This window comes from Myotis yumanensis, unplaced genomic scaffold (assembly GCF_028538775.1).
Source record: "Myotis yumanensis isolate MYYU_CA2020_CCGP unplaced genomic scaffold, mMyoYum1.0.hap1 SCAF_1, whole genome shotgun sequence".
Classification (NCBI taxonomy): Eukaryota; Metazoa; Chordata; class Mammalia; order Chiroptera; family Vespertilionidae; genus Myotis; species Myotis yumanensis.
Genome location: NW_027223752.1, coordinates 62,074,721 through 62,088,632, shown reverse-complemented (window position 1 = coordinate 62,088,632; position 13,912 = coordinate 62,074,721). Strand labels below are relative to the sequence as shown.

The window sequence follows — 13,912 nt, the reverse complement described above, 5'->3', positions numbered from 1 at the left end:
ATGTCTACTTGCCAGCGGGGAGCAGACAAAGCTGCAGTCGGACATCCTTAGCGCTGCTGAGGAGGCGGGAGAGGCTCCCACCACCACCGCTGTACTGGCAGCCATCAGCCTGGCTTGTGGCTGAGCAGAGCTCCCCCTGTGGGAGTGCACTGACCACCAGGGGGCAGCTCCTGCATTGAGCGTCTGCCCCCTGGTGGTCAGTGTGTGTCATAGTGACCAGTCATTCCCAGTCTTTCTGCTGTTAGGGTCAGTTTGCATATTACCCTTTTAGTATATAGGATAGAGGCCTGGTGCACGGGTGGGGGCCGGCTGGTTTGCCCTGAAGGGTGTCCCGGATCAGGGTGGGGGTCCCGCTTGGGTGCCTGGCCAGCCTGAGTGAGGGGCTGATGGCTGTTTGCAGCTGGTCACACCCCCTTCAGGGTCGGGGTCCCCACTGGGGTGCCTGGCCAGTTTGGATGAGGGGCTGATGGCTGTTTTCAGGCTGGCCTAGCCGGCGACTGAAGCTCCCTGCCTCTCCTTTTTTTCTTTTTTTTTTTATTCTGGGATTTATTTACCTTCTATAATTGAAACTTTGTTGCCGCTCCAGCTCCGAGGCCACGGCCTGCTGAAAGCAGGTATCTGGGGTTTGTTTAGCTTCTATAATTGCAACTTTGTTGCTTAGAGTGGAGCTCAGAGCCCGGCCGCAGCAGGGAGGAAGCTTGGCTTCCTCCATCACTGGAGCAACCAAGCCTCCTGCTCGCTTCAGCTACATGGCTGCCAGCCGCCATCTTGGTTGGGTTAATTTGCATATCCTGCTGATTAGCCAATGGGAAGCGTAGCAGAGGTATGATCAATTACTATGCTTGTCTATTATTAGATTAGATGTACTTATTTGAAAGACAGTCCATAGCTTTCATTTGATTTTTAATGAGGTGCTTGGCCTCAAAGTTAAGAAGTACTTACTCACTTTAAGTCAAGAGAATATGACTTTATGGCAAAGCCAAGCATGGAAACTGTAACTCACCTATGTATTAAAGGCAAATAACATGACAAGTGAATAGGGGGGAAAATGCAATTTAATTGCAGGGAAGGACAAGTTGGTTTTGTAAAAAGTCACTTAATACTGATGAGATATACAGAGGTCATATATTCAAATCTGTTTGAAATTATGCTAAATGGGGAGGAAATTTTACAACTTGCCACTCTACCTCTCTCTGCCTGTTATTAGGGTAGTAGAGGCCCGATGCACAAAATTCGTGCAAGAGTAGGCCTTCCTTCCCCTGGCTGCCGGCACCGGCTTCCCTCTGGCACCTGGGACCCAGGCTTCCCTCCAGCTACCAGCAGGTACCTGGGAGGTGGACTTCCCTCGTAGCCCCAGCTTTGTCGGGAAGGTCGTCCAGTCTAATTAGCATATTATGCTTTTATTATTATAGAAAATGTCCTTCCCCAAAGCTGACTGGCCCTTGCATTGGCCCCTGCAATACACAAAAGCCACTTCCAGCGGTGTAATCTCAGGCAGAACTACTTAATGTCTCTGATCCTTGGCTTCCTTATCTGGAAAATAGTCATAATACCACCTACTGACCCACAGGATTGCTATAAGAATTAACATAAGAAAATATAGCCCAAAGTGCCTAATGTGTACCTAGCACATAATAGATGATCAATAAATGCTGAATAAATTAATTCCTTAGTTTGGCATTAAAGGTTCTCCTAATCTCACCTAATTCTCCCCTACCATCTTCCCAACTAATCTCCTTACCTCTGTGTTGCTCTCCTGAAATTTATCCTGCGTGCTGCCACCAATGAGTCCTTTCTAAAACACAACCTGGCACCCCTTCCTCTGTTTATAAATATTACAGTCACTCATCGTAGCATACTAGTTGAAGCCCAAGATTTTTAGCATGAACCCAGGCCTTCTGTGATCTTGCTGATCCTGTACTCTCACTTTACATCCCTATCCCCTTGCTGGTCCTGTACCCTCATTTACATCCCAACAACATGGAACTTGGGTAGCTCCCCAAACACTCATTACTATGCATGCCTCCCTGCCTTTGCCTGGCTTTTCTGGATCCCTGAAATGCACTGCCTTTGTCTACTGATTCTTCAGAGAATGCCTCCCTGACCCCTTACCTTCCCCAGCCCCCTGACCATCCCCACTCTGTTCTACTTTTGTTTCTTGTTATACTTATTACATTATATGTCATACTACTCATAAGTATATCTATTTCTCTTACCTTTTGCCACCTCTTAACATGGAATATAGCCAGTACCTTAATATTCAAGCCTTGAGCTAGAAAACCAGCCTTTCTAAATCTGTGCTCCACTCAAGTTACTATAATAACTATCTCCAAAAGGCATTCCAATTCTCACAGGGTCTACCTCCTTTCTCTTTGTCAATCCAAATCTATCTACCCTTCTAAGACCCAGTCAAAATCCTTCCTTCTTCTAAAAGCCTCCCCTGACAAAGCAATCCATAATGAAATGTCCCTCTACTGGGACCCTAAAGTACTCACTGTCTTTACAGTATAGCAGAGTGGTTATGAGCACAGACCATAAAGGCAAATTTCCTGGTTTTAAATCCCAGCTTCATACCTTAATACCTATATAACCCTGAGCAAGTCTTAAACTATCTGAGCATCAGTCTCTTCATCCATAAAGTGGTAATAATAATAATAGCCTCATTTCATAGGCTTACTGTGAGGATTGAATGAGTTACAGCAAACAAAGCACTTACCAAGTGCTTAATACATGTTAACTGTCAGGAGAGTATTATTCATTTGGTAGTTAATCATAAACTAACCTTTTCACATCTTAGTGGTGTTGAACTGTTCTATATAGTTTTACTTTACTTAACTTTTCATGTATTTATACATAGTTTCCTTGTTTAAAGGAAATTAATGTCACAAAGGTTTATAAAAAAAAAGTGTGACATGGCCTGTCAAATGCAGTGAAGAGATTAAAAGGAGTAACACTAAAACAAATCCACTCATCCAGCGAATGCAGACAGGGAAATATAGAGACACAATTGGTTTTAAATATTTCTGGTCATGAGCAAAGTGTTTATACACACTAACTTATCAGTAAAATTTTTCAAATAATTAGTTCCAGCAAATGCCAAATCTCAGACTGGCTCCTTAGATGATATGAAATATGTTAATTAATATAAAAACATTTTTTTCTTTCTTTTTAATCCTCACTTGAGGACATGCTTAGAGAGAGGAAGGGGAGTGGGGTGGGGAGAGAACACTGTGAGAGAAGCATTGATCAGTAGCCTTCTGTATGCTCCCTGACTGGGGCTCAAACCAACAACCCAGGCATGTGTCCTGACTGGGAATTGAACCAGTGACCTTTAGGTGCATGGGACAATGCTTAACTAGCTGAGCCACTTCAGCTGGGCAATATGAAAGCATCTGAATGCTAGCCTAAACAAAATACAGATAAACACACACATGTTTTGGAGAATTATATGTGAATATAAATCTAATCATAATCAATTCATAGACAAAAATAATGGATTTTTAAAGTATCTACTATTTTCACTAACCCACTGGGATAGAAATTTGAGTTTGCCATTTTGCCATTTGTAATCAATTTAGTAAGTAAAAATGTTAAATTGGTTCAAAATTTAACACTTTTGAATTCCCTTCACTTTGTGCCAATGACAACAAATAACACTAAATTCTTACCTTTCCTTCCTCAAGGTGAAGCAGGAGGACTTTGTCTCCTGGCTTGTAATCTTTGAGCAGCTCTGCTGACTTCCAAACTTCCTCAGGATCAGGTATCCACACTCTGGCAAACTAGAAAAGAAAAAGAAAAAAAATTTAAACTAGCAAATCAATCCTACATAATAAAGAGCTAATATGCTAATTAGACTGGACAGCAGAACGACCATCTAGATGACCTTCCAGACGAAGTCGGGGCTGCGAGGGCGGCCAAGGCTGTAAGGGCTGAGCCCTTTGCACAAATTTCATGCATTGGGCCTCTAGTTATGTTATAATAATATATAAAACATATCACGGATTTATTTATAATTAATTTATGAAAAAATAATTCTTGGTCAATATACAATTTAATTTTTAAATTAGTAGATGAAAAGTATTTTAGACCCATAGTACTGTCATGCCCACATAACGTAAAAAGTATGCTCTGTATTATAGTAACAATTTCACAATATATGTAAGTTAAATCACTATGCTATACACAAACTTATACAGGGCTATATGTCTACTGTATCTCAATAAATTTTCAGCTACAATGAAAGAATGACTTTGCTTTATATAGTAAATGCTACCTGAAAATATATTTTTAGGTTAAAATGTATATACTGGTATAAACCTATTTGTTCACTTAATGTGGACTTTCAAAATATAATTTTGAATCACTAGTATGGTGGCTCTGCCAGTTTCAGCAACACAGCTATCTTTTTACAGCAGGATTACAATTTGAATTTTTATTGCGGTTTTCATCCTGTGCTCTAAAAAGCCTTAGTGACTTCCCAGGTGCTCCTCCAGGCCATTCGAGTGGAGAGGAGAGTAAGCCTGGGATTTGGAGCCATAGCTGTTTTACATCTGGGTATCAGGAATTTTCACTGAAAAAAAGTTCTATTGCTAATTAAAAAAAAAATTAGAAAGCAATATTTTACCTTCATTATTTTGTAAAGATGAGTGAAAATGGTAAAAATGTATCTTTGGCCAGCAATAAACTTGGCTCTTGTAGCCTCAGTGTCATGAAAGAAGTAGGGTCAGGGGTTCCTAAAGCAGCAGATCTTTAGCCTCATTAGACACTCTGGACTTAAGCCAATTTTGGACTTTAGGTTAATGTTGAAGAAAAAGAACAAAATATATTAATATGAAAGAATCCTCCAAATACCATATTGAAAAGATGTGTTATGATTTCTTGATTTCCTCAGGAAGGAGTCTCTCTTTAAAACATATGTACTCTAAACCCTGATGCCCATTTTTCAGGAATAAATGAAAATAACACCAGCAGCCTTTCTCTATTTTCTTCAGAGCTCTCATTATTACCTGAACTTAATTATTGCTTGTTTACTTATTTATTATTTCTCTTCATTCATCTCTCTCTCTCTATACATATATATATATATAAAAATCCAGCGACTGTAACACCATAATAACCGGAACGACCGGTTGCTATGATGCCCACTGTGGCCAGTGAACTGGCCTAATCAGGGGGTGGGGCCATCCAGCCAACCTCCCGCGGACCCTCCCCATGTCCAGCCCACCCCTGATCGGACTCTCCCACCCTGATCAAGGGCAGGGCCAGCCAGCCAAATGCACCCCCTCTTCCCCTCAGCCAGCCCCACCCCTGATCGGCCTGCCCAACCATGATAGGACTGCAGCCCCTCCCCCCATCCGGCCCCACCCCTTATTGCACCCCCCACCCCAATAGGGGGCGGGGCCAGCCAGCCAACCTCTTGCAGCCCCTCCCCCTGCCTGGCCCCATCCCCAGATCGGTCCCCTCAACCTGACCAGGGGCAGGGTAGGCTGACCAACCACCCATGGCCCCTCTCCCAGGCTGCTGGCCCCCGATCGGCCGACCACATACAGCCCCTTCCCATGGCTGGCCCCTCTCCCAATCAGCCTCCCAACCCCAATCAGGGGCACGGCCTGCCAGCCAATTGCCCACGGCCCCTCCTCCCAATCCTAATCATGGCTGGGCCAGCCAGACCCCACCCATGCACAAATTTATGCACTGGGCCTCTAGTTAGAATATAAGCTCCATGTCTGTATTACTCAACATAATATCGAGTACCTGTGAACCTGGTACAAGGCTGGGCACTTAGTATTTGTTGAAAGAATCTCAGAATAAAAGGTATTTCCTTAAATTAAGTAACACAGTATGGTAAAATAAATGCACCCATTACTTTATTGTTCTCTTATTATCACAAACTCATGCAAACATTTTTACCTGAACAGTTTGGAGAGGAAAGAGTACTAAACTAGGTTATGGGTTCTAATCCCAAAACTATAATTTTTAACCTTTATTTCAGGCACCTGTAAAATGGGGGTGATAGGAGTACTCATCTAGTTCATGTCAAGAGCTTACACATAGCCCTAGCCCGTTTGGCTCAGTGGAAAGAGTGTCGGCCTGTGGATTGAAAGGTCCTGGGTTTGATTTTGGTCAAGGGCACATGCCCAGTTTTCAAGCTCGATCCCCAATAGAAGGCAGCCGATCAATGATTCTCTCTCATCATTGATGTTCCTATCTCTTCTTCCCTCTTCCTTCCTCTCTGAAATCAATAAAAATATATTTTTAAAAAAGAGCTTACACACATAGAAACTTTGTGAAAAACATAAACCAATATATAAGTACAATTATTAATGTTTTTTCCCATAAGAAGTGATTGCTAATGTTCTATGTCAAATGTTACTGAAATTAGTTTTATAACTTTTCCCCCAGCTACACAGCCCATAAACTATGCACGTTACTAAAATCTTACTCATTCAATAAACATTTCTGTGTACCAACTGGTCCCACTCTGAAGCTCATTTTAGAAAGTCAGTATTTACATAACTTCCTCTGGAAGGATTTACTGGTTCTAGGAAAGGTATGTAATATATGAGATATAGAGTCATAAAATTACCTATTTCCCTGACTGACGAAAGCATAAAAAAGCAAAATGGGTCCAAGTGAGTTTGTAGAAGGCTGACTGACCAGCTCTAAACATGAGATTTTCAACTAAATCTAGAAAAAAGAGCCTTTGTGTTCCTTGTCAATAGCAAGCTGCAGCTTGGATTTTCACAAGTATTTGGAAACAGTAATGGGTAAGTACTTTTCCAAAGGCTAGATTTCCAAAAGCTAGGTGTTAACAGATAGGAGAGGGAGGCTACGGCCCTTGCACACTCTAAAAGCAAGATATTTAAACACCAAGTATCACTCTGACAACAACTTACCCTTTACCTTAACTCTATTTCTTGGGAAAGCATTCAAGGAGAAATAGGTCAGAAATCAGTCTATTATTACCACTGTCTTTTTATGGTTCTTTTCCACCTTCAATGGTTACTACAGAAACAACTATACCAGAACTGGGTCAATTTGAGAGGTATAAATACATAGTTGCTGAAACTCAGAGGAATGGCAACCTGACAATGCCCCTTCCTATTGCCTCTGTCACTAACAACCCTGTTTTCCACTTTTTCCACAGACCCCTATGAAAACACACATGGCAGCCCTGAGAATAAGACTACACTTGTCCAGCCACCTTCTCTCTCTAAAATCAATAAAAACATGTCCTTGGGTGAATATTAAAAAATTTTAAAAAGATGGGAGAACTTGGATGAAAGGTAACAAAGGCAAACTTCACGGACCTACCACATGATATTTTTATGAAGCCACAAAGATTGGGGAGGAGCCAGAGACTTAAAGAAGAGAGATTCCTGAAATACTAGGCAAAGAAGTAGTAGGCAAAGAAAGAGTAAGCATCTGATGTAGGAACTAGTAAGAGAAGGATTTGGGATCTGAGGTACTGTCACTAAAACAAAAACAAACAAACAAATAAACAAAAAACCCACAAAAAACTGTAGATGAAAAGAGAAAAAAGATTTAAGCAGATAATGTGAAAATGTAAACACATACCCAAGAAGATTTAAATAATTCAAAGGAACACCTGATAAGAAAGACGGGACAAAATGGAGATGGGCTTAATTTTATAACATTCAAATCTGAGAAAACAATGCTACCACAGAGTTAAGTTGCCTAATGGCTTGCAAGGAAAATAAAAACCATGTATTGTTCACAATACAACTTAATGAGGCCTGGCTGGCACTGAGGAGGTAATTCTCAGAATCTAATGGCACAGCACTGGAAAGGCAGGTTTGGGGGTCATGCTTGCACTAGTACTTGGCAGAAAGGGGTAGTAAACAGTGTTGGCTCAGCCTAGCGTAACCCTCATACCCTCTCAGGGGTTACACCATCCCTGGGCCCTTAAGGAAGCACCAGTCATCTTTCTTTTTATTTCCTACCACATGACAACACTCAAGAGATCCCTGATTAGTGCTGATGACTCACTGGAAGTTTTGCTAATTTGCATTTTGTCAGTCAAGGAACTCTGAGATGTGGGCACCAAAAGCAGTTGTTTCCAATGCCTGAGACACTTTGAGAACAAGACAGCACTGACAGAGTAAATGACCAGTCCTCGAAAATCTGACCCAACACACGTGTACATCTTTCCTAGCTCCCCTATTACATCATAAGCAGCTTTGGCAACATGGGATCTGCCTTGGTTCATTTTTGATATCCCATTGTGAATGTCTGCAAAAACGAATGCCTTATGTGACAATTCTAAAAAGCCTGTGATAAAAACTAAGGATCCTCGAGGCTAGGAACTGAAGCAGGAGAGAAATCCTGAATCATCAATACCCCAGCCTCTGAACCCGGACATTAACTTTGATATTTCACATGGTTACTAAGTAATTCATATAACCCTTCTCGCATGTTTTGATGTAAAAAATTCAGAAACTCCTACCCTAAAGCACATAATGGGCTTTCCAGAATTTTTATACACATACACAGATATATATATATAATATATTTTATTGATTTTTCACAGAGAGGAAGGGAGAGAGATAGAGAGAGTTAGAAACATCGATCAGCTGCCTCTTGCACATCCCCCACCGGGGATGTCCCCCCAACCCAGGTACATGCCCTTGACCGGAATCGAACCCGGGACCTCTCAGTCCGCAGGCTGACGCTCTATCCACTGAGCCAAACCGGTTTCGGCAAGACATATATATTGATAATCCATACAGTTACTAAGCAATTCATATAACCCTTAATGCATATTCGATATAAAAATTCAGAAACTACTACCCTAAAGCACACAATGGGCTTTCCAGAACTTTTATACATACACATACACACATACAACAAATATTTGTTGAATGAAAGAATGATATAATGAACTCCCATATACCCACCACTTGGGTCAGAAATAGAACATTACTATTATTGAAACTCCTCAATGGAATATCTTCTTTAACATGTCTTTTCTCTCACCACTGCTGTTCTCCATGGCAAACTATGGGCTTGCTGTACCCAAAAAAGCCCTGCTGCCTCACACTGTGCCTTTGCTCTGGCTATTTCCTCCATCTGGAACACAAGCCCTCCTCTTCGTCAGCCAGCAGACTCTTGCTTATCCTTCATACCTGTGTTCAAGTAGCACCTCCTCTAAGAAGCCTTTCCCGACTTACCATTTGGCACTCCATTCTCACTGTCCCCACTACCTCATACAATCTTCCACTAGATCCTTATCCCACTAAATGATGACTTAGCATGCCTATCTCCCTCTAGAGACTGTGAGCTGCTTAAGAGAAGGGGTACATCTTATTCATCTTGCCTTTTCAGCCCTTAACACAGGGCCTGCCTATAATAATTTCTTAATAAACTTTTGTGATATGTATATTCTTGGCCTCAGACATTAATTGCACTTTAAGAGAGCAGACTAAATGAAGTATTGGCAAGAGGCTCTCAGAATCTTCTGAAAAGGTCTACAATTTCCAGAAACAGAGAAAAATGTAAGCAATACTAGACAATTGAGTTATGTTGAAATCTTGGTGTGACAGAAGGAAAAAGAGACAGGCATTTAAATAATAGAGAAGTAATTAAACATCCTTCTCTTCCTCACCACAAACCCACACTTTAATCCCTTCATAATCCATGTGTTTAGAGTGAAAGCTACCCCTAACTTCTAGAACAGAGTGCCCCATCCCAACCCCCAAAACTCCTCACTCAGAAGGCAAAAGTGTTGTGACCACTTCCACAGCCATCTCCTGGAGCAGCAAAGGGGGAACAGATGGGAAGAAAGGTAAGCCAGAGGGGTAGGGCAGGGTGAGGAGGTGACACTAAAATGGGGGGAAAGAGAAAAGAAGGGCTGGGGGTGAACACATGGTGCCTCTGGGTAGGGCTGGAAGTGAAGAGTGAAGTGCCCTGTGGTCCTACTGTAGCTTTATAGCAATGCATGCTGCTGTTGAGCAAAGTGACGAACACCAACCTGCCTCAGGAACCTGACACTGGTGGTGAGGAATGAGAGCTAACATCTATTAAGCACTTTCTCTGTGCTAATAGAGGCCTAGTTATTGTACATACATAATTCCATTCAATCGTCAGCATAACCCTATTACTAACCCATTGTAACAGACATGGAGACTTAGACCTTAGAAGTGGTGGATCTGTGGTTCAAATCTATATCTACTCTTTCCACTCCACCACACTTCCCCCTTATTAAAAAAGTAGATTTCATGAAGAAAAAACTCTCCTCCTTCACTCAAAAAATGTTCCTCTTGGTATCATAATGGAAACAGCCATTAAACCAGTCCATGTCATCAGGTGAGACTTAGGAATATCTCATCTAGGACATTGTGTCAAAGCCACAGTAATCAGCCTGGCATCCATCCTTCAGTATTCCAATGGGCTCTGCCCGTAGAATGAGGCTCTACCAAAAATGAGTTTAGGGAATAATAGCAAAAAAATAATCTGAGATGCCAAGGACTAAAATTTTAATAAATGAATGATTTCAGGTTCATTTACTTCTATAAATAAACAAAATGGCCCAGCTGGCTTGGCTCAGTGGTTGAGCATAGACCTATGAACCAGGAAGTCATGGTTCGATTCCAGGTCAGGGCACATGCCTGGGTTGTGGGCTTGATCCTCAGTGTGTGTGTGTGTGGGGGGGTGGGGGGGGGGTGCCAAAGGCAGCAGATCAATGATTCTCTTTCATCATTGCTGTTTCTATCTCTCTCCCCCTCTCCCTCCCTGTCTGAAATCAATAAAATATATTTAAAATGAATAAAATGATTTAAGATATTTAATTTCTTTATAACTCTTGAAGTTACCCTGCATGTACAGTAAAATGTGCATGGTTTAAAAGTAAATTAAGTTCAAGTCAGCTTCCAGCAGACATTGAAATTATTTTAAATTAATGAAGGAAACAATAACTTTGCAAATTGTTTATATTTTGTCACCATCCAATAGCAAAAATTAAATAACTCTAGAATTGCATGTGAGATGGAATGACTATTTTCAGATACTGCAGTTCTGTAATATTCCTGTAGAGATTATTTTTAGAACTAGGTCTCACTTTATAAGCATAGTCTTAAAATGCACATCAAGAAAAATTATTATTATTTCCATCTACAATTAGCTAGTGGTATTTGAGGATAAATTACAAAATTCTAAACAAGTAAAATAATCAAAATTAAAATGAAATCACCGACAAAGAAAGGAATCATGTTGATCATCCTCATCCCAAGGCTGTTTGTTTGATTAGGATGAAGAGCACTTCTAACTTTCCTCTCCTTTACGTAATTCTTGCAATAGGCTTTACAGTTATTACTAAAGAAGTCCCTCATTCAACAGTCTGAGAGAGGTAAATAATGAGCCCCAAAGTCACCCAGCAAATAAATGACAGGGGCCCTAACCGGTTTGGCTCAGTGGATAAAGCGTTGGCCTGCGGACTGAAAGGTCCCAGGTTAGATTCTGGTCAAGGGCATGTACCTTGGTTGCGGGCACATCCCCAGTAGGGAGTGTGCAGGAGGCAGCTGATTAATGTTTCTCTCTCATCGATGTTTCTAACTCTCTATCCCTCTCCCTTCCTCTCTTAAAAAGTCAATAAAATATAATAAATAAATAAATAAATGACAGGGGCAGGATTCAAACCCAGGACAATCTCTGACTTCAAAATGCTTAGGCCCTGGCCAGTCTGGCTTAGTGGATAGAGTGTCATCCCTCAGACTGAAGGGTTGAGGGTTCAATTCTGGTCAAGGGCACATACCTCGGTTACAGGCTCGATCCCCAGCCCCAGTGGGGAATGTGCGGGAAAGCAAACAATCGATGTGTCTCTCTCATATTGATGTTTCTCTCTCTACCGCTCCCTTCCATACTAAAAATCAAAGGGCAAAAAATACAACAAAAAAGGAAATAAAAATGCTTAGGATATACAGTTTAAGAAATAATAAAACAAACATAATCCCAATGAATCCGTTTCTCCTGATTATGACCAAAGTTACCCAATCAAGAGAAACAACACATACTTTTCTACTGTTTTCAACACTTGCTCCCAATTTAAGTATATACAGACCTTTGCTATAGATATCTTCCTCCTATGCAGAATACGTACCACTCTGACAAATGATATGGTGATAAAAGCAGTCATGGGAAATTTAATTCTTTTTTTAAAAAATATATATATATTATTGATTTCAGAGAGGAGGGGAGAGGGAGAGAGAGAAACATCAATAATGAGAGAGAATCACTGTGTTACATTTAGCCACTCCGCCTACTGGGGACAGAGCCCAAAACCTGGGCATGTGCTCTGACTGGGAATCAAACTAGTGTATTGGTTTATGAGTTGATATTCTACCACTGAACCACACCAGCCAGGCTATAATTTAATTTTTTACAATAGTTGTGTTTAACAACTGGTTCACAATGTTTCTGTAAAACCAAAAGTTATCTTTCACAAATTAGTAGAACACACCCTTGGTGGGAATGAAAGCCAGCTGGTAGGGGGATATGACTTCTCTAACCATTGCCAGCAATGTTCACCTCTTCTCATAATATGCTCCCCTACCTCTCTGCTCCAGCCAGGACTCACTCAAACTGCTGCTATAGAAGCAGCACCTGCTACTGTGGGCAAACTGATTCCTACTCCATAGCATTAGTAAGTTTCCTTTGTAGCACTTACAACTAATTGCTATTAAATGATTCTGGACGTATCGGATATTGTTTCTTTTCTGTCTCTATGAGTCTTAATAGCTATGATGGCTGAGGCTGAGTATGGTCATATTCACATGGATTCCCTCAGGAGTACCTATTACAGTATACTGCATATAGTAAGTGCTCAATAAGTATTCACTGACTGCATGCTCAAGATGAAGGGCTTCCAGGGAAGGAAATATGGACAGCGAAAGGTTATGTATGTGTGAGGCAGCACCTGAGAGGCAACACCAGAAAGCATCTTTTAGGATGCCGTTAGATTGTTTAGAATGCCCTGGTTCCATCTTCCCAACATACATCAAACCAGGAAGCATCTATCCTGTGACAAGTTACAACTTTTGTAGTTTGTATGTATAATACTTAATCGGTATATGTGTTTTAATAACCTTTTAAACATGTTCTTGCCACGTGCTGGCAGGCAGAGGTGGGATATTGCTCCCCTGGGAACAAGCTTGCCAGGTTTCAGGGTGGGAGCTCCAACCACCAGGAAAATCACCGTTGAAGAGGTGGCCTTTCTTGCCATAGTGAGCTAGAAGGTTAGACAATAGACCAGCCGTGGTGAAATGAATAAAACTAAAAAAAAAAAAAAGGCCGTACCCTTTTATGTAATGATGTTTACTTTGAATTTATATTAGTTCACACAAACACTCCATCCATGCTTTTGTTCCGGCCCTCCGGTCCAGTTTAAGAACCCATTGTGGCCCTCGAGTCAAAAAGTTTGCCCACCCCTGCAATAGACCATCTGTGACACCAACAATGATCAACATTATCGTTTTATAGAAAACCAAAGAAACACAAAATGATTCTTTGTTCATTCAAGTTTTCCAAAGCTTTTTCTTTTAAATATTAATTGTGAAAACTTGGAGGTCAGATATAAAACTTACAACAAATAGTACTGAATTCCCACTAAAAAATACGCTGTAAGATACCACAGCAAGGCAAGGGTGGGGGAAAGACAAACACTTAATACCCTGCCTAGCAAGTAGCTCCCCAATAGCCCGCGCAAGGCAAGGGGGAAGATCGTCAGGAGGGAAATTTAATTCTTAAATAAAATGTCTCAACATGGTAAATTTTGAAGAAATCAGACAATATATACATTACATGAGACAGCACAAACAGACATCAGTATATAGTTCCCTCTATTTATAGCAAGTGTCTCCCTTTGTTTTGCTGCCAGCTTTGGGGACAGACAGTTCTG

At 41.1% G+C, this 13,912-nt stretch overlaps 1 protein-coding gene across 4 annotated transcripts in view; it reads right to left on the bottom strand.

Moving 5' to 3' along the window:
- Positions 1–13,912, bottom strand: part of MYO5A (myosin VA) — a 200,417-nt gene that overhangs the window by 126,541 nt on the left and 59,964 nt on the right. For all 4 annotated transcript variants that reach the window (XM_070422631.1, XM_070422640.1, XM_070422648.1 and 1 more), the window contains exon 2: positions 3,669–3,779. In XM_070422631.1, the coding sequence (XP_070278732.1) occupies positions 3,669–3,779 (111 nt within the window). The remainder of the gene's footprint in view (positions 1–3,668; positions 3,780–13,912) is intronic.